The sequence below is a fragment of the Balearica regulorum genome, chromosome 2, assembly GCF_011004875.1.
Source record: "Balearica regulorum gibbericeps isolate bBalReg1 chromosome 2, bBalReg1.pri, whole genome shotgun sequence".
Taxonomy (NCBI): Eukaryota; Metazoa; Chordata; class Aves; order Gruiformes; family Gruidae; genus Balearica; species Balearica regulorum.
The window spans coordinates 64,136,345-64,161,173 of record NC_046185.1 but is presented as its reverse complement, the minus strand read 5'-3'; the positions used below and the strand labels follow the sequence as shown (position 1 = coordinate 64,161,173).

Below are 24,829 nucleotides of genomic sequence, written 5' to 3'. Positions count from 1 at the left end.
TGGTTTGAACAGGCAAAGGAAGCTGAGAGACTGTAGAGGACCTTGTTCTGCAAGTTGATGATGTGCAAACTGGAATCTTCTAATCTTGGAGACTCGGTCCTTGCCTTGGAGTCCTCTCTTGACTTGGGCACCAAAAGTTACACTGCAGTTACACAGTCTGCAGAGCCAAGACGAGTAAGAGAGCCTGAGCTGGGTCCTCCTTTTCCCCCTGAATGCTGCCAGCAGTCACCATCCTTGCTCCGCTCTCACAGCTGAACTGTGAGCCTCACAGCCCCGGGGAAGTCTGAAAATGAGGGTTTACTTATCCCAAATTATTAATGCTCCCAGACCTCTTAAAAGGCCAGCTACCTTTGTGTCCAGCTCCCAGGAATTTCAGAGGAGCTACTAAAACTCAGAAGCTTGTTTATTTATAAGTTCAGCCAAGGCTTTTATCCTGATAACTTTCCACATCAGCTGTTCGTACACGTTATCTGTGCCACAATATTCCCTTCTATAGAGTCCACGTCCACACCTTATGCCCTTAATCACCTTTATCCTTGCAGGTTTTTGCAGGAGAGGGAACAGGAGAGAAAGGAAAGATACCAACTACTTTCCGTAATGTAATTAATGTCACTTGTTGTAACAGTAGGGATAACACTACTAAGTTTTTGTTAAAATCTGGTTCAGTCACTTTGGCTGTGTGTGAAATAACTATGTATTATAATAAAAATCACATTTTGAAATAAAATAAAAATATACAGAGATGTGAATTACGTACTTTGTGTTAGGTGTTTTGCCTAAACAGGAAACAGAACACTCAACTATTGCTTTAATTTCAAAATACATCATTTGTCTTTAATTATCAATGTAAACTGATTCTTTAAACATAAAAGGGTGGAAGAGCACCCTTCTGATGACAGACTTTCGCCAGAACAGATAAATACAAAAACTCTTTTCTGTTGTACAAAAAGAAAGTAACATTAAGGAAATGTATTACATATAGTGATTCTTAGAACTGTGCTCACAGCACAATAAGAGGAGATTTGGATTAAATGGGGGCGAAAGGCAGAATCCAGACCTGGAAATGTTTATTTACTATTGCAGTTCTATTGACCTCAGTGATTTTTCCCAGAAGTAAATGTTCATAGGCAAGTCTTTGCATCGAAATCAGCAAGCTAATTGTATTACTTTTCTGATTTACAGCCTTCTGTGAAGGATGGGGAAGAGATTAAGACGATAGTGGACTTTTCTTCAAATAATTAAATAGTGAAATTTTGTTTATAGTTAGGAGGAAATGAGTGTATTGCAAATTGCTCATACTCAGAAATTGAAATATGAGCTAGGTGGCATGAACATGAGCGTACTAAAAAATTGAAGTAAAGTTATTTTAATATATGCCAGAATTCCCATTGCTCTGAATTTTAAAACTAAAATGTAACATTCTTCACTCAGCCAGAATGAGTTATCCCTAACCCTATTTTACAGCATTAGAGATAAGATCACTTGATTGACCAGATAACAAATGCATGCCATTTAGTAGTATGCCAAGTAATAGCATGGCATTTATTTTTTCCCACCAATTCAGACCCACCCATATATGTCGTTTATATGTTTTTCCAGATCAGGAAGTTAGAAAGTTTAAGACTAAAAATGTGCTTTGCTGATTTTCTCATGATGGTCTATCAGTTGTTGGTCTGCATGCTGGATAGTTCATGTAAGTGATGATGTAGCTTTGATATCTCCAGGAAAAAGGCTGCAAACACTTTGGTTCCTTCAATGTAGCTGTGTCTATGAAGAAGGAAAGAAAGAATGAAGCCCTGTCAGGCTCTTCTGCTGTCCAAACTAGTGGCATAACCTGGTGAAGTTGTCAGAGTCTTCAGAGGAATTTGCAAGATTGGTCACCCGAAAAAAGGACCAGTGCACAGAAATTCTGGACATCCTGCAATTGGCATTCCTCTGAAGGATTCACTGAGGAAACTTTTTCCAGCATTATGATGTCCCCTAATTACTATTGTCTGTAGCCACAAGGGTTGAGGCTAGACTGAGAGGCAACAAAAAATTATTTGAGAATTATTGTAGGACTCTCCAGTTCCTCTAGCTTGGCATGAGGAGGAGCTGCTTGGCATTCAGGAGCTGCACAAACATGCTGAACAGTGTCTTACCGTGGCTCCTCAAAGAATGAACACAAGTGGTAAGTTTAAGCTAGTTTTGATATAATTACACTAGTTTTGGTCCCTGTAATACAAGTACACCTTTATATCCATTCATACTGAAAACCATTAAAACCTTTACTTAACCATTAGCCTGAGTATGTCTGACTGGAATACTTTGAAATTGATGCTGTGATAGAAAGGTGCTCATCTACGTCATCGTCTTTCAGACAAATTTAATTGGCAGTGAAAGGAAAATTGCCAGTGCGATGTCTTTAAAGACCGAGTAAACACTTCATGAAAAGTATATAGCGGTAGGCGTTAGGTTGGGAATTTTGCTTTCTGCTTGGCACAGCAGCGTGTTTGCCAGAGACAGTAGTTTGAGACTGTCCAGGGGAGAGCAAAGCTTCCCGTCTGGCAGTGCTTATGCGTGGGTACCTGGGGACTTTGGTTCTCCCCCCCTTCTCTTATAGTGTAAATGGTCAAATAAAAGAAACCTGCTTATTTTCTCATTCTGGGAGTGCTCCCCATCATCGGCTGCTCCAATCGGAAACATCATCACACTTTTCTGTGTGACGGTCTGAAACATTCTGGCAACAGGAATTGTTGAACCATCCCGAATAAAATCTGGATCTTCTCCAAAAACTGAAATACATGGGAAGAATTAATTCATTATTAAGGTGCTTTCTTCTGCTACCATATATATGAGCAGATAGCCAATATTAAGAATTTCTGAGTAGAAATTGTTTTGAGTGTGTAGCCAAATGATTTCATGAATCAGCTGCACTCTACAAACCTCTGGCAGTACACAAAAAACCTAAATGAGGTCTTTTGGCTACTCCTATTAAATATTCCCCAATTCAGCAAGGTGTGGAAGAAGATGTGGCCGAGTTGTTCTATCAAAATCAATAAGATTCATAGGGCTAAGTGACTGTAGCACTGAGCTGGGAAATCCCTTTTGCTCTAAAGATGAGCACAATTCCGCTGCATGCCTGCAGAAACATTAAGAATTGAAAAAAAAGAAGGAACATACCAGTTTTTATTGCCCTTCTTGCTGCTTTATATAGCGGATCATTAACATCAGCGAGCCAGGGCTTTGCACCCAAAGGCATAGACACTTTCAGTTTATTTGGACTGTTCCTCTTGGAAAATACACCCTCCAGGTGCTCCACCACCTGCAAGGAAAATGGGTTGCACTCAGAAGTGTTATCTTCTTCCAACTCCACTTCTGCTCTCAGAAACAGAGAGATGCTAGGAACGTTCGGTTTACTACTTCGGGTGTAAATTTGTGAGGTGCTAAGGAGGACTTAATTACCGCAGTAGAGGCCAAAGAAAAGGTTTGCCTCTTACCTGTTGCTTCACAACCGAAAGGTCCATGTGGGGGACCTGACGGATTGAGAATTTACCAACGACTTTTGCCGGAATAACAGTTTTAATTCCCGGTTCATGAAAAGCTCCTTCAATCCCATGAATAGAGAGAGAAGGGTAACGCCACAGGTGCAGAAGTATTTCTTCCTTCAAAAAATAACATTGAAAATAAAAGGGATGACACTGGAGCCATTCACAACTGATATCATTAATGTGAAGAAACAACTTTTTTCCATCCTAAAATTTGTATTAGGAAGCCTCTGTATTTTAAAGATGTTTGATTTGTGATTTAAACCCATGCTAATATCTTTTCATTTAAAAAAAAATATTACTTCTTTCAAGTCAATATTTGTTTACCTTTAGAAATATTTGGATGAGAACAGCTTTTCATGCACAAGAAGAAAAGTGAAGCATTATTAAAAAATATCTTGGAAGTAAATTTTTTTAGTGCTAAGTAAAATCAGAACAACTTCTGCTCCGACTGTCTATTAATCTCAGAACTTCTTGTGGGAGAAACCTGTGACCAGTTTAGCTAGACCCCTCCCAGATGATACCAGGGAAAAATTCTACTACTGAGCAGTTAAATAACACAAGAGGTAAGATAATAATGGTCAGTAACCAAGTTGATCTGATTTTCTGGGGAAGATAAGAAGGGGTGGAGGGAAGAACAAAAAAGAAAATGTCTATTCTAAGAAAGAAAAGAGAGAGAAAGGAGATACTGGGTTTTTTCTAGTAGCTCTTTATAAATTGGTCTTCATGCAGAACCCCAGGGCACAACTCCTTTGCTTCTACTCCAGTTTTATGTGGTTAGAGCTTTATGTACATGTAAAATTTGCACCACTTCTTCCTCATATAGGTAAAGCATCAAAACTTATGTATGTAGTGTAGTTACATTATATTTCTGTATTACCCATTATTACAGTCTAGCTTAAGTTAATTCAGAAGCTTTTGGATGGAAAGAAAAGCATCCATGTTAGAGCTTATACCGGTATAGTTACATTAGTGATAAAAAACCCGAATCACTCCGTTCCTTTCTCCCCGCTGCCACTCTTGTGCAGAGAGATCTTTCTGAGCCAGCCCTTACCTGCTGGTTTTTTATTTAGGATATAATTTTTAAATGCTGGCACTGAGAGGCTTATAACTTTGGGGGTTTTTTTTATATGTGATCAGCAGCCATCAAAATCTGAATTTTAACCAAATAAAACCCACCCTAAAACACATCTACCTAAAGCTGCCTCCCATTTTTCAGAGCTGAATACAGCTTCTTTCCTACTATGTAACCCGTACGCAGGGGTTTTAATGCTTCTTTGGTTTGGCTGGTTAGGTGAGCAGGAGAGGATCTGCAGTGCAAGAGAAGGGGAGCAACTCTTTGTTTTGCATTGTTTCTTTTCATCGATTATTCATATTTCAGATCACTTTCCCCAGATGCGGTAGCTTGCATTTTCAGCAGATTAATTTACCTTTTAATGCTCTGTGCTCCTTTATTTTGTTTTGAGTTTGCCATTGACTGAAAATATCTTTCAGTTTGCCTGTATACATAAATGCTATGAATAGGTGATTTAAATTCTTTCTGCTGACCATTTGTATAGATTTTATGTTACCTTGGTGCCATAGAGGAATTTTTTCACACCACTATTATTTTTATGTTCCTCTAGATCAAATTCAATCGATTCATACAATTTTCTCTCCTCCTCCGTCAGGGCAGCAATGCTGTCGTAGATTCCAGGGATCTGAATACGACCGGTGGGATCCACAAGGCTGTCTACAAAATGACATAGAGATATCAGTACGAGTGGGACGTATTTCCTCCACTTGGCAGTCACAACACCTTTTCCCTTCCACCTGTCTCTTTACCGAATGACTAAGCCTAACGACTGCTAACAACTGTTTGCATCCGTTAAGTCGTGGCACCTAACTGGATGTATTTTCATGTTTATTAAGAAAACCATGGAGCTGCTGTTTGTGTGTAGTGTGTGGTGGGTCAGCCCAGCAGCTGACATGAAAACGCCGTCCTACTGAGATACAAATCAGCTTTAAAACCTCAGGTTTTGCTACATGTGTATGTATTCAAGTTGCTAGCAATCCTTAAATAGTCTTGATTGACACATGGCTGACGGCACAACGGACACATGCCTGAGGTCCTGGCCTTACCGGGGACATCCCCATCCTCGGCTGCTGCCACCGCAGCTATGCTCAGATTTGGAAACCTGGGAATCTTGCGTCAAGTAAACTTGCCTTACTCAGGTCAATTAAACATGGCACTGATCTTCGTTAGGCTGATTGCTAGGCATTGTTCCCCAGTTACTCCTGAGCAATGGCACGTGTTATTACCCAGCAGAGCTATCAGGTCCGTCATCGGCTCGTGAATGATGCCTCCAAAAGTTCCAGAGTGAAGGTCCTTGTCACCACATTCAACCTGTACCAAAAAGCCACTCGTTACATATAAATACTCCCTACCTTATTCTTCTGTGAGTGTTTGTTTTCCACAGCGACTGCTAGCTTCAGGTTTTTTACAGAAGGCCATAAATGAATAGAAAAAAGAGTATATGTTTCTATTTATAAAATAGAAAACATCATGTCAGGAACAATCTGCTTCAGTAAAGAAAAGACAGGGCTCTCTTGTTAACCACTAGAGAGAGAAATTCAGCTGTCTGTAGCACTTACAGGCATTTAAGAGCAAGGGTCCCTCTCCATTCCCTCTTTTGCTCCAATAAGATTAAATACATCGTAAGTGAAACGCTTGCATATTGCTGTTTCTAACATTGCAGAATAAATTCTCCAAGTTCTCTATCCTTTTTATTTAATGCAAAATCTTCATAACAAAGGCAAGAAAGAAACTTACTTGTTTTGCATTAAGAAAATATATGTCCAACCTTAATTCCGGATTGCAACAAATCAGAATTTAGAGGTCTCTTGAATCACACGGCTTTAGCATAGAGAGAGGCATTTGGTTTATTAAATGGGTTCTTTTTCCAGACACATTTTCATCCTCAGGTTTATCATAAACTATTTTCCTGCAACGAACTTGTTTATTCTTCTCAAAACCTCATTACAGCCAGCTGTCTGGTAGCAGGCAGAGATCATTTTTGATGTTTTAATAGCATCATTTTTCTTAACCAAGACTTAGAAGAATTGAATCAAGGCTGCTGAAGCTCTTTTGGTTAAAAGCAAATTTCATTCTTTTTCAGACATAAAGGTTAATGCAGATTTTTTTTTCTTTAGCTCTGTAGTTCTTTAATCTTCTCTCTGAAATCCTTTTATGCTTCATCAGGAAGTTTCCAGATGAGAAATTTTTGCTCTTCATTTCACAGTAGCTCATGTTGGCTGCTAAATATACTACAGTGCACTGCTCCTTGCTTCTGCCAATGGTTACAAAAATTTTGTGTGACTTTAAAACCCAGGGACCCAACTAAATTGAGTCCCTTTAGGCAGACACATTGCACTAACCAGTATCTGCTGCAAAAGGACAGAGCGGCAGAAGAAATGGGTTTGGAGCGAGAGAGTCGGGGGGTGTAGGGACGATGCTGCAAGGGAACGGAGTTGATGTGCGGAGGGGGCGATGAGGAAGGGAGGGTGGCAACAGAGCAATGGGATGGGAAAGGGATCAAGGGGAGAGAGGTAAGTGGAGAAATGATGATAGAAGAGGACTTAATGAAAGTAAACAGGGCTAATTGAACTGAAATGAGGAGGGAAATGTGTACAAGCCAAAAAGGATATGGAGAAAAGCTCTGTATTTGTAAATATTAAGCTTGCTCTTAGTCTTTCTCTGCGTGCAGACATGGATATGATTACAGGTACATCACTGCTCTCTGGTTAGGGGCCCAGTTCAAATGAACCTGTGTCCTTTACCTCCACAGAGAAGCAGGCGTTTCCCCGACTCCCATATGTAAGGGCAGGCTTCTTCTTGCTGAGCCAGAGGTTGTCCGAAATCACAATATAATCAACGTCAGAAAAAAAGCACTGACTTTCTTCTTCAAGTAACTTTTCTAACCCCAAGGACCCTGCTTCTTCCATGCCTTCAATTACAAACTTGAAGTTTACTGGCATAGCCTAAATGAACATTAAAGAAGTCTGGGTAAGGAACAAGCATTTTCAAAAATAAAATAAAAAATCTTTAAAATCAGAAGCACACTGGCTTGCAGTAGGAGTTGTGTTAGGAAAAGAAGGACATAGGATGTATAGCTTGTTTCACTAGAAAGGGCAGTGATAAACAGACACATATGATTTCCCAGAAAAACTGGGGTTTCCTTATGTTTTTATCTAGTTTTCATTTCTGAAGGCAAATAAGTGACATCTTTTTTCCTTTTGTGCTTTTAGAAAGTTTGCTGGACTCTCTCATTAAATGGGCTTTCTCTCAGTGCTATTAAATATTCTAATTGCTTTGGAAAGTCTAACTGTGTAAGAACAGTTGCATTTTCACAGAAAATTTCCTGCCTCTTGTATTTCCACTGTTAGTGCCCGCGTGGGAAGCACTGGCAGAGGTCCACCGCTGCGGTTTTCCCAACATGTTATCTATCGCCAGAGTTAGTCACACAGCAGTAAAAATGCTGCTGGTGATTCCACTATAATTGTCCTTTTAGCACTCATGAATCCATTTGCCTGCTAGTTGGTAAGGATGCATTTCCAAGGGTAATTAAGAGAACTTTTATTATGGAATAGTGTGAGTTAGAAATGCTGACACGTCCCATAGGAGAAATAAATTTGAGCATAGTTTCCCATTCCAATTCATTTTCTCATTACAGGTTTTAAGATGCTTTCTCTTTTAATTCAATGGTCTGATTAAATGCAGGAACAAATGCGTGGAATTAAATGAACTCATGTTATGGATGGGTTCACCAATGGTTCATCGAACGACGACAAAAAAATTTAGAAACAAACTGTTCGTGAATATTGTTCGATGGTCTGCTGTTTTCTAGGGAAAGGCTTCAAATGACAAAGATTTTTTTCCTTGCTTGTTAAAATGCCAAAATAGCTATTAGCGATTTGAAAAACTGAACAGAATCAGAAAGACAGACCCATAACCATATTCACTTACAACAACTAATCTGTAGGCAAAAAACGTGTGGGTTTCCTAACACTTAAGAGACACTGAGGTCAATTCAGTACTATTGATGCGAGGGAAACATCAGTTTTCCAAAAGGTTGCAAAAGGACGTTAAAAGTCAAGCCTTATGCTTAATTTATGCCATAATGTCATAACAGAGGCACTAAACTGTTTCTCAACAATCTAACAAAATGTGTTGTGCAAATTCACCTTAAAGGATGTTTGCTAACCAAGTTATAAGCTTAGACTATATATTAGTTTAGCTTTGCATTCGGGATACTACTAGCACAAAATTATTAAATATGCAGACTGATTTAAAGCTGTGTTGGTCATTGTAATAATTTAGGCAAAAGTTTGATTCTTAGAGATATGTGAGGCTATAAGTGAGTATATTTGTATTTGGTTAGTGCACCCATTCAAAGTATTTGCTTTGCTAAGTCTAATACAGTGAAAGAACAGCCCATTATGTGTGAGTATTTTTTGGTACTTGTTCTCTTCATACGCATAAATTGAGGGTAACTTGTAGGCAGACGAACCCAACGATCAACAGAATGTAACAGTAGAGATGAGTCTTAATGCCCAATCTGTGATGTATGTTATTTTACCATTATAAAAGCTCTCAAGAGAATAGGGTATCAAAGCTGTTTAATGTATGTAATATATATTGAATGCTGCCTCCAGTGTGTTTTCCTCCGCAGGGCAATGACAGCAATACCATATTTACATTGCGTATGGACTGTTCAAAATAGAAATGCTGAAGGACAGATTCTCAGAGTGGGACCAGCATGGAAATAAGCTAGTATTTCAAAATGCACGTAGACATGTCTCTGTCCCAAGAGATATCTTACTCACAGGGAGGTAAATGCATCCCTCCAGATAACAATAACAATAACAACAATAATAATAATGATAATAATAGAATTGCTCACTGATACCTACTAACTTCAAGGCTCTAAATGTTTCCACTGCATTTATCCAAGCTAAGACAGGTCCTTTATTATCTGTTGCTCCACGCCCGTAGAGATTTCCTTAAAAAGAAGAGAGGAAAGTTTTTTAAGCAATCTTTGAAACTTCTCTTGTCACTTCAATGTAATCAGCAAATTCCTATTGCCACAGGAGCTGTAGTTGTGCGTCAAGTGAAGCGCCAAAAGAATCAGGATTTCATTGACTTGCTTTAAATAAGGTGATGAATGTTTCCCATTCTGGTACACTTTTTTCCCCTTTTGTATACATCGTATTGTGGCTTCTGTTACATGCCAATTTCTGAGCTTCACTTTGTTCTTAGGAGCTGTTTGTTCACACCAGACATGCCTGGAGAGTTTGCACACTATGCAACCTCTGTGCACGTCAGCCAGCCCAGGTAACAACCAGCAAAACCCCCACAGATAAATACAACGGTAGAAGTATGAAGCTACAAGTCAAGGTACTTTTTTTTTTTTTTTTAAAGTGTTTGACTGTACGGTTATATACAGGGACAGATTTCAGTTTCATGTACAGATAAATCTGTTTCATATACAGGTAAATCTGTGGATTGCCAGTACCAGATTTAACTGAGGCAGAAGAGTTACCTCAGTAAGAGTGTTTGGAACTGGTCCCAACAGGTGGGAAAGGGTGATTTAATGGCTAGAGGACAGGCATGGGAATCAGGATTTCTGGGTTCTTGGTCTTACACCTCTGCTGACCCTCCATCCTTAATTTTGGTCCTTCAGGTGAATGGAGCTTTTCGTGCTCAGCTGGCTGTAGTGGAAGGATGAGTACATTAAGAGGGGCCTCTCATTCTTCCACCACCAATGCTCCTTAGCTCCAGTGTGGCAGGTGGAGGTACTAAAGGATTATGAAACAAGAACAGGATGTGCAAGGGAAGATAATGGCTGATCCAACAACTCTTTAAAAGAATTTTAAAGTAGAAATGGATTCTCTGTTGAATACTCTATAAAGTGGCATTAACCTCATGTGGCTCTTCCACACCAAATATTAATCAATCACTGTTGGGTCTCACTACTCACAGCATGGCCATCCAAATTCAAAGCCGCTGGATTTGTCCCATAGATTTCCATGGGAGAAGTCCTCATGCTGTGGTTAAACATACAGGGAGCCTCCTTCAGAAGTTCAGTCGTGTATTCAAATAACAATACAAAAAATTACAACCAGATACACACCATTGATTTCGGTCAGTGTGTAAGGGTCAGTTTTCCAGCCATCTTCCTTTTTGGCAGGCTGCACATCCACGTGACCATAGAAACACACAGTGGGGTTTTGTGGATCCTTCCCCAGTTCCCCGAGAATCACAGGAGGCAGTGGGAGGTCCTGGCCATCAGGCAGCTGTAGAGAAATATTAAAAAAAGCAACTAAGGAAAAACAAACCTTTGAAAACTTACAAGTGTTACAAAAAAAATTGAATTCTCAGTATTGAAAATACTTCCACATACTCATGGCTCTGATTCTGTCAGGTCCACAAATCTGACTTTGAATCCAACTCTAACCTACCCAGAGAAATTAAAATGTCTCTCTCCAACTGTTTAGGTTCTGCAGGGACTTTATGGAACTCTTCTAAGGTTTTAGTGTCATAAATGCACTTGTTACTAAACTCTTACTTCCCAGCACTGGAGAAGACAGAGCTGACTGCGTGCCATAGTGACAAAAGTATATGTTGTGACACTGAAATAGTCAAAAGCCACGCAAACTAATTTGGGGTTTGATTTTGCCACAAACAGATGGCAGGAGGCATGTAACTTCAAATACAGAAACAAAGTTTTGCTGGCAGGAGGTAGCAGCGATTTCAGACTGTTTTCAAAACAGATTAAGGCGCTGAACTAATCCTGTTTCGTACCGCTGTGCAGAACAGGTCTCTGCATTGGCCAAAAGAGGTTGGAAGTGTCTCACAGGGGAGAGGAGTAGGAAGCGAAGGGATGTGCGTACTCCCTCCTATTCAACAGCAATGTCAGTCTGTATCGGTCTGTTGCAACACAAAAGCGTAGCTGCTTCTTGCCCAGCAATCAAAGGAAAAAAAGCATTTTGTGAAACAATATTTTGGCCCGAGGCAGAGAAAAGTGTGTCTGCTCCAACAACAGGTAATCCATTCCCTGCTGGTACTGGCACAGGCTGTTGCTATATATTTTGGCAATCATAACTGAATGCCAAGTGCATGCTAAGGTTTTAATTTTAAATGCATTCATTACAACTGTTAAATGACATAATCTGAAATATTAAAATATTGCTGTGCTGCAAGGTCCTTGTGCTAAGACTCTCAAATCCTCCCAGAAGCCTCAGAGGAAGAAAAAGCTAATTGCTATCAGTGAACTTTTGAATTCTTGCTAGAATAGAAACCTAACAGCCCAGGAAAGAGCCCCCGTCTACAGTAAGATAAGCAAATTAGAGACAAAGATTTCTCAGAGATTAACTCTTGCCTGTTGCTTTCCAACAATCATTAAGACAATGTCTTGGAGCATTTGTTAGAAGCTCCCAAACCCGAAGATGTTCAACATAGCTAGCCCTTTCTGTTTGGCAACACTTTCCTTGTAAAAGCTACCTCCCTCCTATAGGGACTTCAGTAACAAACTGATGCATTAACTATCATGCTTCATTACTCGGAAGAGTGTAAAAACGAGCCCCGCTAAAAATTCAGACCTTGTATTCTGCAAGCTGCTTTCCTCCAGTTAAAAGTGTCAAACTGTCCCTGCTATGCAGATAACATCTGTTTGCATTTGGATTGCCTGTGTGGTCTCCCAGGTCTGTTGGCAGACAGTCTGAGGGACTGAATTTGGCAGGTGTTGTGTGGCTAAGGGACTACTGAGAAGTCATTATCTAGCTACCAAAAACATCAGTAAGTCGTAACATACACATGCATATACATAGCGCTGAAGGTAATAGGTAGACCACATGTGCAAATACGATGTTTTAAATACAAGAATGAGACAGGCACCTGATGTGACCCCAGGTTTACTAAATTAACAGTGGCTCCCAGCACTGCAAGTTTTTCTGCTGCCAACACCATCATTCGTATTACTTCTTTCCTCAGATGTGGTTGAACAGAATCACTTTCCACAGCCACCCATTCCTTAAGATCCTGCACAAGAAGAAAAGAAGTGCAGTTAAATCACCCTGGATGCTGCGGTGTTTGGCCCTTGAACGTGAGAAGTGTCACACTGGAAGATGGTTTCACTTCTATCCCATCACAGCAGTGTCATGGGTGCTACAAGGCTTCAGAATCGAGAGGAATTGCTTAGATGGGTCCCCAGGATTGAGAGTCCTGATTTTCCAAACAGGGAGGGTGCCCATGCTTAGGCATTCACACTGTCAGCCATGGATCTAAAACCTGGTGGAAGAGGAGGTAGACTAGATGCTGACCAGTTTGCATTGCAGAAATTTCATTACGTACAAATTACTTCGGTGATGCTCGCAAGGATTCAGAAGTGCTTGTAGCTTTAAAGCATAACTGATACCAACTGGACTAATTATGTTTCTGGGTTTTTTTCACAGGGAACTGACAAAAATGAAAGCACAAACAAGCATGGGACCAAGATTCCTCTCCCCGTTAAGAGCAAACCTACAAAAATCAGTTCTGATGTAAAGCAAGTGAGAGAGCAGCCTACCTGGCTTGCTTCTCCCATGCAGGTGCATTTTGGCTCAGTGGAGCCTCTCTGCACACACTCAAAGGATGCCACGACCATCTGGTTTGCGGAAGTCCATGGGAATCCCTGTTCCACCCAAAGTGTTCCCAGCACAGACCGTCCCCTTGCAGCCTTGCTTCATGAAACACATGTGGCACAGCTGATGCCAGACCCTGAACCCTGCTCGTTACCTTAGTGGCAAATACTCATCTGGCACGTAGAGCACAGGCCTCCGGGGCACCGGTTCTGTGCTCATCATTTCACTGCAGTGTGGTTCCTACCTCGATGAAATCGCTTTGATGTACGTCAATGTACTGGAAGATCTCCGTCTCCAGCGCTGAAGAGGATGATGAGGACATTACTGCCTTAGAGTAGCACGGGGCTGAGGTGGACGCTATCTGAAAGTTAAGGATAAAACTCAACGTTAGAGACATCCTGCAGTATGCACTTCTTTTCAGTGCTAGAAAGCAGGGAGAATTGTGAAGTGCTGAGCGTATTTAAGTCTCATTTAAGTTCTTCAAGCCAGAAGAAAGTACACCTGAATTATTTTATCACATGAAACCTTCAATTGACTCATAGTCAAGTTTCTGAATGAAAAAAGTGAAAAAATTACCAAAGAGCAAACAGCTTTACAATTTCTGCTTTATAAGTAAAATAGGAGAAGCGTTTTCTAAAGAAACATTCGTCACATCAATTTTCAATGCACAAGCCTCGAATTTTGATTTGAGACAATCCCAGGGGAAGACTTGCAAACACCAGCACACATCAACAGCCCAGGGGACTCATCTTTCTTTTTCTTCATTTCCAGAAGGAGGGAGAAAAGGGATTCACCGACACATGTTACGTATTTTACATGAATAAGGGGGAACAATCCTGTCACTGGAGAGTATTGGACAACAAATAGCTTTTGTGCTTGCATAAGAACAGTGTCAATACGGAAACACTTGACAGGTGTAGAAGTCATTTAGCACTTGCAAACCTCTCTGCCATCTTGTTTTTGACAAGATAAGTGAAGATTTAAAAACCATCAGATTTTAAAAAGTGTTTTTCTTCCTTCCTGTAGTTTTCCCTTCCTGTTTCCTTGAAGTTCCTGCTGTAGTTTCTTGAATCAATGTTAGCAGAGTAATACTTGGATGACTAAATACTTGCCTGGGCTAAGTTCAGAATAGTTGCTGTATTGGGCTGTGCAACAGGATGGACTCCAAGGTCAAAAACCAACACTTTGATTCTAAAAATATTCTGTACTAGTAACAAAACGTGCAGTTGCATGGAAAAAAACCCTAAGTGATGATCAAAGTACCATTTTCTTCTCACATTTTTTTCTCCTTAAAAACATAAACCCTGTCTCCACGAGGTGGATCTAATCAACCATCTCCTTCAAATATTCCCATCAGCAGTCACAGCAGCAGCAATTTGGCCTAAACCAAAAGGGATTATTACAGGAATTTTTGAAGGAAGCATGAAAAAAAATCAAGACATTTCAGAAGAGACAAAGCGGCTTCTGCGATTTAGCAACAAAGATGTGGTGGAGAATGAGGGTTTAGGGTTCGGTAGCTTAGGTTATAGTCATCTTTGGATAGAGCTTCTGCAGGTAAGGCATAACAACATGAATTTTGCAATAAACATCCCAAACTTAAAATCCCTAGTCTGGATATTTCTTCCAGCCTTGGACTGTGCAAGTGGCTGCAAATATTTGGCAACCAAAGTCTGTTTTACAGAGGGTAATAGCACGTAGGAGTGCTATCACAGACATAGTCAGGAAGACTTTGCAGGCTGCGCAGGGCAGACAAGACCAGGAATCCCAGGCTGGGGTGGTGGTAACTCTTCCCTCATGAACAGAGTTTCCGGACAAAGGCGAGACGCGGTGGAGCGGTGCCCGGGTAGGTACAGGAGGGCATCTGAGCTGAGACACTGCAGGTCACGTGCAGAAGGGGCTCGAGGTACAGGGGGATGATCAGTATTAGGTAAAAGCCCAAGCATTGAGGCCATTTATGTTGTTTGCTTCTCTCTTTGTTGCTGTGTGCTTTTAGGGGACCAAGCAATGGCTCCGCTTGTGTGATATTGCTTGGTCTCGCTTTAGCCAGCAGCTCGTCCCAGGAGAGCAAAGTTTACCTTCACGTTGGTCCTTATTACAGACGTAGCGTCTTCCACCTCCAAGCTGGGTCTCGCAGAGGGGAGCTGGTGCCTGCACAGGCTGAGGAGGGGACGGGAGCCCCAATGGGTACAGTTGTGAGTGGCTCCAAAACAGTGCAAGATGCTGCACCCCCCGAGGAGAGTGATAGGAACAGACATTGTAGTGGGATAAATCCTAGTCTTGCCATGGGCACTGCCAGACAGGTCGAGAGATCCCAGCATGTGAGCATTTTAATCAGGTGTTCATCTAGAAAGACTGGGGCTGTTACCTTCGTTTACCACAAAGCCTGCTAGATGCCTCAGTTTCACACATATTTCACTCTTTCTTTCTACCTTGCCATTTCCAAACATCAATTTGGAAAATATTTGGAGCAGAGCCCACTGAATGTGCCTTCATTTAACCTTACCATAGAAAATTAGACAGGCTTTTCCAGGTTCAGTTACTTACAAAAAAGCACCTTTTGGGTATGCCACACTTGAACAAGGAGGATCATCACACAGGTCAGAACATGGCTGCTAAAGTAACCAAGCTCATGCAATGGATAAGTATCAGTGTCTCCATCATTTTCTCCTCTTTCTGTTCAAATATTTAATTTTGCTGAATTCTGTGCGTTTTCACTCTGAAAAGAATGAATATATGTAGTTGGCGCCTTATGGTGACTTGAAGAAACACAAATCTTAATATTACATGAAGGGCAGAATCACAAAAGGGCAGCTGATACAGGGGACGTATGCTGGAGTGATGGTATCTTCCTCTTTTTATCCATGTTACATGCAAATGACCTGGAAAGATGCAGACAAGAGACATATGTCTTCAAGTCATGTGTCATTAGCTTTTAATTGTTTAAAAAAAAATGGAACAAGGAAACTAAAATGCTGTGGAGGGAAAAAACAACATTCAAACAAGCAAAGCATCCTGGGAATATTTGAAATAATTCTGTGATATTTTCGAAACAGACACTGATTTCAATAAAAGCTTATAGAATATTTCAAAAATATTGCTTTCATAAACAAAAATAAGCACAAACAGTGGCAAAGTTGGGAAAATGAATGTGAGGAGGTACTTACGCCGTCCTCCAGAGTAGCAGAGTGCACCAAATACTAATAATTCAAACAAGAAATTAGGTAGCACCTATGTTGTGGTGTATTTGAGGGAGGGGAGTAGCAGATGGAACTTTGTGTTAGCGCACTACTAATACACAGACAATGCTGCTAGAAAGCGTTTGGATCGCAACTGGGAAAGCTTGGGTAGAAAAGGGAATCGGTTTAATAAAGCAGTAGAAAGATTTCAGGCAAGGCTAAAATAGCTCAGTGTTACAAGGAGGAGAAAAATGATTTGAAAGGATGATAAAGCCTGGGGGGAAAAAATATCAAAGACTTCAGTGTTCAATTTCAAGTGTATTTTATTGGATCTCATTTTAAAGAGCAGTTGCTGCTTTATAGAAAAATGTAGTATGACTATTTTTAGAAATAATGCATGACAGCCACACAGTTTCTCTTCCTTCATTCCTCAGTAGTAAGAACATTTTGTGTCTCGCTTCCATCTGGTTAAGTACTGTTAAAAGAAAACTTAGCGTTCTTAGAGCATGTTTTAACAAGAAATCCAAGTTGATTCTTTAACTAGGATGCATCTTTGATAAAATATCAACTAAACTTACAAACATTTGAGAGGCAGCTGCTGAACATGCTTTGCTGCTCTCCTTGCTGTTCCTGAAGTGCATGCCTCACGTGTCTTCCTCCCTGCGATGCAGCATTTGGGGCGGAGGGGGGAGGCATGCCAATGAAAACTGAGTATTTTACAACCAACCCAGAGAAAAACAAAGCCAGAAGTTGCTTAGTTTGAAAGTAATACAAAGAACATTTGACACGGAAGGAGATAAAGATGTGTATGGCAGTAGGAGCTAATTTACCAAACTAATGGTGGGCTCCATTTAAAGGAAGGTTCCCTCTAAGCAATCACCATCAAGGAATACAACAGAGATAACTGGGTTATTATTTAACCTCCTCTAACAACATTCACTGATAAGTGGCCTACCTTTGGTGGAAACAGGCAATCAAGCCTCAGTCACCTCTCCAGCTGAAGAGGTGAGACCCTTGGAGGAGGAGGAGGAGGAGGAGGAGGAGGAGGAGGAAGAGGATGATGACTCTTCCCGTGGCAGTTCTCCAGCAAAGGCCACGTGCAGCCACAGCCCTTGTAATGGCTCGGAGCTGCAGGGATCCAGACACGTGCAGGGAAACGAACACCCGCTCACAGAGCCTGACTGCATTTGAAGGTGGTTAAAGAAATGGCATCAAATCCAATAAATGGTATAACAGCAACGAAAACGTTTGGTGGAAAGCGTAGGTAAGATCTGGCGCTGGCTGGCAGGCGGCTCCCCAACGCCCAGCGCTGTTTCCAGCAGTCAGCTCTTAAGAAGTGTTGCAATACGAGCTGCCTCAGGGCGTTCCAGGCAATGGCGATGACTGGCCCTCCCTTCTTGCTTAAGCCTTGAGAGAAAAAAAAAAGAAAGAAAATAAAGAAAAAAAGAGACCCTATTTATCAGTTTTGCTTTGCTATATTACAGGTGGTGTTAGAAAAGAAAGTCCTGACCTCTTTGCGCTCTTGTTTTGCAGCTGCCTTTATGGCTGGTGATGAGAGCTTGAAGTGGAAAGGTCTCCTCTTCCACCTGCTAAACAGGGACATTTTATCTCAGTTCTGCAGTTCTGAAGGGTTTTTAAGTTAAAGATTAACTTTTGGGTTAGATGCTTAAGTCCACTTCTCTGTCATATAATAATGCAAGCAGGATATCCAAATCACTACCACATCAAGCCATGAGAAATTTTCCCATCTCCTTTTCCTCCTCCTTTTCTCCCTCGAAGTCCCAGATCCTAGCAAGAATCCCAACATTCAGAATGCACTTGAGCATTACTGATAAGTGTTGCTGCTTTACAAGGGTATTTTAGAGATGGCATTTATTCATTGCTTGTTAATTTGAAAAATAGAAAAGAAAATAATACGTTTCTGTTAAGGAGAATTTCTCCCAGGAAGTAGTATGTCACTCTGTGCCCACTGAGGAGAAGTAATTCACTATTTGCCTAACAAAATTTTCTGAGCTTGACTGCTCATTGGTTTGCAATCAGATAAACACTTTTCCAAGATCCTTCTTGGACAGACAACTGCATTATCTTTTGCTCTTTTCATAGCAAAAAAGGTTAATAGGAAAGAACTGTGGGAGGTACAGCTAAGTACCAAACTACATCCACTGGTGTGTAAGGCTGAGCTACTAATCTGGTTCATCACACCCTTAAAACACAGTAAGCACCAAAAGAAAAACTACAGCATACGTGAAGAATATTTACTATATTGTGACTTGCTGGGATGGCATTTGACATCCATACCTAAGCACATTGTACTCAGATGCAAAGAGCCTCAGCATCATCTTGCTGCCAGTTCTTCCGTACCAGAGGACCTCTGAATTTATAGCAGATTTCCAAGTTTAGGTGCTTATGTTTGCACATAAATTTCTATCCTTATGGTCCTCTGCCCATTTTGAAAGAAACTCTATTCACATGATCAGATTCAGTAACAAGTATCAGTCTTCCAAGGGAGAAGAGCCTTACAAAGACCTTTTCTTCGTTTAAGTTCTTCCTTTGATTAATAATAAACTCTTTTGCAAATGAAATGCAAAATTTGGGGGGGGGGGGGGGAATTAAATGTTTATTTGCATTTATTTAAAGTAATTCCATTTTTACATGAATCCTGCCTTTCTTTATCCTGACTTTAAATGTTTCACACTGGAGCTACTCCTGAATTACAACAATAGGAGTGAGATTAGAAATAGGTCTACTAAATTTAGTCATTCAACTATTTGCTTATTTATCACTTTATACTACTGAGAAACTATACTGTTGCGGGAAAAAAAAAAAAAAGAGTGATGATTACTTTGTAGCTTATTATTTCATTGCTAATTGCTCCTTATTTTATAACCTATAACTTGGAACAAGGTTTAGAGTCCACAGTGTAAGAGATTTATTTTTTTTATGGTCATTATTCCATTTATGGAGTGTCATAAACATTGCTAACATTGTTTAGAAGCCTTTTAAAATGCAGTCAGCTTTATCTCCTTAATAAAAACACTCTTTGATGGTAGCTTATTAACTACAAGAAAGGCTAACTTACGAGGAAAGATTAAAGAACCAGCTTGAATAGGTTGGCTGAGGGCTGGTGTGGACAACTCCTCTTTGGAATACAATAGTGTTTAAGCAGAAGGAAATAAATCAATTATAGGAAAATAAAAGCAGAACTAAAACAATGGGATAAAGAAAAGAGCATCAATGTCTTTGTTTCTCCTGTCCTTTGAAAATGTAAGCCATCCAGGGCAGAGATGGTCTCCTACTTTGTGTTTCTATTACTGCATCGGGGCAGCAGCCTCAGTTGATTACAAATTGATGGTACAAGCAAGAGTAACTTAATTTCATTGGCACTGCAGCAATATTAACATGCCTTAATTGTTACCTCAATTATAAAATTATCTTAAGTAATTACAATATTAATTTAGAGTGTGCAAATATGTAAGAAATGTACTGTTGGGAGCAGTATTTCATTGACAGAGAAATGTGTTTTCAATGCTGTCATTCTAAAAGCAACTACTTCTAGCTCAAGCCATCTTTCATTTCTTAAAAGTGTACTGCAGGAAAAGAGGAATGATATGGTAATGTCATAATAAGTGTTGCCTAGTTATTATTGCCGCTTACTGTCATTTCTCAATATACTGCCCTCGTATAACTTAAATTTTCATTGCCTCCTAGAAGTGTAAGTGTGGAATGGAGAGGGTCCTTCAAGCAATTCCCAAAATATCTCTCACCTACACGGATTTTTACTTCTGCTCCCTGTGCAGCAGCAGCAAGTCCTTCCACCTCCTCACTCCTTCCCACTTCACACTCCAGTTTGAAAAGTATTTCCCAGCCATCCCCTTTTGAGATAACCATAACTGATGCCAAAGTCTAGGACCACAAGTTAGGCACTATTGCCCGCTGCAAGAGCTTGTCAGACAGTGGAGTGAGATTGCACAGGTAGAGAGGGAAAGACCCCCGAGACCCTGAATTAATAGTTATTACCTGAATGTTGATAATCACATCCGCGCACATCAGTGGAAAGAGATCAGTTTACAAAAGACCCCCTTACCCAGGCAAGAGGTTGCACAGTGCTTCACAAGGTTTGGTGGCCACAGATTCTCCTCTGTATGGAGCAACAGTGCTCAGCACCTTCCAGGAGCATGGCCACCAAGATTTGAGATACTCTGTGACACAAAGACCGGTAGCACAAAGCCTTCTCACCGCCCAGTGGGTATTTCAGCGAGCTCTCTGTACACAGATCTCCAGTCATGCAGGCTTTAAGTGAAACATTCTGAAGAACAAACAAGTTCTTCTAGTCCGGCTGCTTTTCCACTACGCTGCACTGAATGCTGAGAGAGGACACTGCCCTATTTTTCCAAGAGCAAGATTATAAATTCATTTTGCTTAATGATTAAGCAACAGTATTTTCAGTTATTAATCACACTGAAGCGATGGCAAGAGGTTATTCCCATCTTGATATCCTTCAGACAGCTTTGCTCAGCCAAATAACACCAGCATTCCCTTAGGGGTGATTAATACTCTTCGTGCAGGTGAGGTTTTTATCCAGCTGATAACTCAGTCATTCCCAAACAGACATCAGAAACTGGCTTTATGAGTTCATGGGGTAAAGTTGATACTAACCGTGCAGTACTTATGTTTATGCAGCTCTTCACGCTGCCTCCCCCCAACTTCCTGTGAGGTCCAGGAGTTGGCTGAGGCAGGGCACGGGTCACTGAGGTGGTGGCGTGCATGGTGTCCCTCAAGGCACGCGTCTGGAGTACCACAAAGTTAGCTCAGTTTGACACTTCGCTGACTTCTGCATCTGGGCTGGGTGTCCCAGGAGCAGCAGCCTCTGAAGAAAGGCTCGTGAGTGTTTTTCCACTGCAGCTCTCCTGTCTTTGAAGTGCGTTTGGGAGAAGGCCAAAGCAAGCAGAGAGTTCTTCTCTCGACAAATATAAGTTGCTCTTAAATAGCTTAAAAATAAAGGAACCCACTGTTTATACATACATGAATCTATATATAAGCTATATATACACACACATCCCCCATACTGCTGCATCTCATGGCAACAGATGTTACCATTGCAAGGTCTTTGTATTTGTGACCTCCTGAAGGAGAAACGTGGGATATTTCCTAGCACGTCTCTTCCATCAAAGTGCCACTGACAATATCAAGGGTAAAGCACATGCTTCGAGAGCCCGGAGCAGATGCTCATTAAGGTGAGGCTCTGCACCATTCACATGCTATGCAAGTCATGTCATCAACAGGCCGTTTTGTGAAAGATGTGATAGCATCTCGACAAAAACAGAGAGGCAGGTAATTACAAGACTGGCACCTTTGGTTGGAAAACTGATTCGTATCTGGATATCTTATTAAACACCTGCATGTAGGTGCTGAGCCTGCTGACAACTGAAGTGGATCCCTGAGTAGTGGATCAGGCTCTTTGGCTGAGGTGCTATAAACTTTATTACAACTTTCATGGAAATGAGTTCCCTGCTCATTCCATGAGGGTTTAGACCTAAAATACTTTCCTTACAGACAAGTATTTTTGCTCTCTTTGTTACAATCTTTTCAAGTAGAGAAGTTTCTCATATGTTCAAAGGCCTTTCAGCAGAAGTATAGCATGTGCCTTGACGTGGCTTAAAAGGCAATGATGGCTTTGCATTTTTTGTACTATAGGAATCCGAATGTTTAGAGCTGATATTTTTATATCTCTTAACTTCTAAGCAAATGACAGTTCTGAAAATCACTGGTTTGGATATAAATCATTAATCCCACACTCCAAGTGCCTAAATCCTTATATAAGTTATGAAATTTTGGTTGAAATATTTGAGATCATGAAGATACATAAAATTTGTATCCCCTCACTCATTGCACTTCAGAAGGAATTAACTTTTAGGGCGAACTAAAAAAGATAAACAGGGGAAATGCCATGATAATAATATTAAAAATGCACTTAAGCCATTAGGTATGAAAGATCAAATGCACAAACAGCTGTTAGAGGAGCAGTTCTACACTTTGCTCCTCTCCTCTTGCCTGGAAGCCAGTCTTTAAGGGGGACATTTCTTGACCAGGAAGAAAAATGTCTTCTCCCCATTTGCAATAAACTATATACCCTCTCCTGCATGCTGGGAAACAGGAAGGCTGGGGAGGAAATCACATCTCTTATACGCATTGCCTGAACGCATGCTTGAGCCACAAGATTTTTGCCTCAAGGTGAGCAAAACTATCACCGGCTTTGGTTTTTAATGAGGGTTTCCTGCTCAGGCTCCTGAACACAAAGTTATTGTCATCTACCTTTGAGAGAAAGTGCTGGGCTCTCCCTGCCACGCTGAGTTGAGTGTTAGCAGCCCTCGGGTTGCTCTCTTAGCTTGCAGAGCCGCCCGCTAGCATGGATCCGTGTCCAATGCACCGCCACAGGCACTGCTCCCCGCCACAGGGCTCCAGGCTCCCCTCCAAGGCTCCCCCCAAACTGATCACCCAAACCCCTCACTAGCAGCAGAGTGCTGCTGGGAAGCCTAACCAACCAACTCCAGGTTTTACAACTCTTAACCGCAAACCACACCAGTCTGACACACCGACAGCTTTTGTTTTGCAGTTATTTGCATGACCACGTTGTATTCCTCGGTTGTTTCCTGCGTGCTGGGACAGACAGTCGATGGTACAGCTGGATGTCCTTTATCTCAATGCATGACATGCAATTACGCAGAAACTTCCCATAATGACACACTGAAAATTTAGAGGTAGCTTTTTTTTTCTCCTTCACTTCTCTATGTGGAAAAACTACACTACGTGTGCTTTGCTGTGCCTCTATCGGAATACAAATGAACTTTTTATTTAGCAGGTTTTTTTGTATTATTTCTTAAGTCACAGGTCAGTATCTTAGATTACAGAAAAGCACACAGGGACCAAAAACCGTATTCTAATGTCCCCTGCTTTCCCATGGTGCCCTCCCTCACGAAGACTACAGAGATTAGGATTTTTTGTTTGTTTTCATGTTGATACCTACAGGCAAACTGGCTGGGCAAGCAGATTCCCACAGCAAAAGCCTACCTGAGCAGCACACACAACAACTTACACAGGTAATTTAGCACAAGAAAATGGCGACTGAAGATAATGGCACAATGAAATGGACCCGGATTTTCTGTCACATTTAGAGAAGTACAAATATACTTGTGTCAGCCTTAGTTTCTCCACTTGCAATAAGTCTGCTTTCATCTACCTATTCACTATTGGGGTAAAGGAAAAGCTGTTATTAAAAGTATTGCTAGAGGCAGCACATACCTCCATTTCCGAAGCAGTAATTACATGAAGAACTCATATAGAAGAATCTAACCCTGGAACATGATGCACTAAAGGAGTCCAAACCATCCATTTAGTGCCTTGTGAGTGACTTCAGCTGAATACAAAGGTGTCAGCGATGTCGTGTTCTTCACTGGTGTGCAGCCTTCCCAGGCACATGTAAACACACCTTTTATCTACCTAGACTTGCTCTTTCTGAGCTGGGAAGAAAGAAAATGCTCTGTGGAGATGTTAGAAAGATAATGCAACTCACACAGCTGAGGCTTTAGGTGAATCCTGCAAGCAAAGGGAAAAAAGGGTGCTTTTTTCTCATAAATAGTCAGTTTTCAAAGAGCCGCATTTCAAGCAAAAAAAGAAGAAAAAAAGCGTCAGCCTGAAGTAGTGTGACTGATTCCGTTTCAATTATCTCAGCATGGTGTCATCTTATCTGAAGATTTCATTTGTTCTTGTGACTAGTAATTGGGCCTTAAACCGGCTAACAGATTTAGTGGGATCAAGCTCTCAAATTCAGAGCACAGTGAAAACATAGAGAGAGTTTTTGATCTTTAAACTGAAAGATAAATGGCTGTTATCCAGGTGACATGTGCCACTAAGTACTGAAATAAGGGGTTTACAGAGCAGGCTTTTTGGTATTTGCTGTGTTCCTCTGCTAACAGCAAGATATAAGTCACTCTGCTCCTGCCAGTCTTGAAAACTCTCTGAATATTGATAAATCTGTGAAAAAATGAGTGACGGACCAAGCTTATAAATTTATACATCATTTCCCAATATACCTGTCTTACCGAAGTAAGAAGTAACCGATTTTCCCTAATTACAGACTACAAGAAAGAGGTTTTTATACCTTTTTGCTGTTTGCTAGTTTTGAGTTGTACAATAAGTTAGTAGGTTTAAAGGACTCAGGATGACACGTTAATTTCTATCATCACAGATAGATAACAGATTAATTACAATCTGTATTTTTGCAGTATAATCTTATGGAAAGTGTGTGAAATTAAAATTTACCATCTTGCTCTGTTATAAAGCAAACAAGTTTTTGAACATTACATAGTTTGCATCACCATATCCTTTACTTTTCATGTAGATCCAAACTTAAAACAGGCTCTCAGATTCCTAGACCACTTTGTCATTTTATCTCCCCAGATCCTTACA

General features: G+C 40.8%; 1 protein-coding gene across 8 annotated transcripts; it reads right to left on the bottom strand.

Moving 5' to 3' along the window:
- Positions 1-812: 812 nt before the first annotated feature.
- On the bottom strand, positions 813-20,631 carry CNDP1 (carnosine dipeptidase 1). Of its 8 annotated transcripts, none has more exons than XM_075744542.1 (15): positions 20,448-20,630; positions 17,874-17,952; positions 17,319-17,770; positions 15,732-15,903; positions 13,432-13,548; positions 12,463-12,606; positions 10,700-10,862; positions 9,480-9,568; positions 7,347-7,547; positions 5,829-5,913; positions 5,099-5,259; positions 3,480-3,644; positions 3,163-3,304; positions 2,627-2,774; positions 813-1,767 (listed from the first exon to the last, which is right to left on the bottom strand). In XM_075744542.1, the coding sequence occupies exons 5-15, from the start codon at positions 13,507-13,509 to the stop codon at positions 1,662-1,664; spliced, it is 1,482 nt and encodes a 493-aa protein (XP_075600657.1). In that variant the 5' UTR covers positions 13,510-13,548; positions 15,732-15,903; positions 17,319-17,770; positions 17,874-17,952; positions 20,448-20,630; the 3' UTR covers positions 813-1,661. The 8 variants fall into 8 exon arrangements, with proteins under 8 accessions (XP_075600657.1, XP_075600659.1, XP_075600661.1 ...); XM_075744544.1 differs by having other exon boundaries at positions 17,874-17,949; XM_075744546.1 differs by lacking the exon at positions 7,347-7,547 and having other exon boundaries at positions 20,448-20,631.
- Positions 20,632-24,829: the final 4,198 nt, after the last annotated feature.

What these genes read in the sequence shown, in the direction of transcription:
- CNDP1 (XM_010311484.2), bottom strand. Translation starts at nt 17,966, where the DNA reads ATGTCCCTGTTTAGCAGGTGGAAGAGGAGACCTTTCCACTTCAAGCTC. An exon ending in TTTCGGTTGTGAAGCAACAG is followed by an intron (nt 3,305 to 3,479) that starts GTAAGAGGCAAA and finishes TTTTCCTTGCAG; the next exon opens with GTGGTGGAGCACCTGGAGGG. An exon ending in AAGAAGGGCAATAAAAACTG is followed by an intron (nt 2,775 to 3,162) that starts GTATGTTCCTTC and finishes CATGTATTTCAG; the next exon opens with TTTTTGGAGAAGATCCAGAT.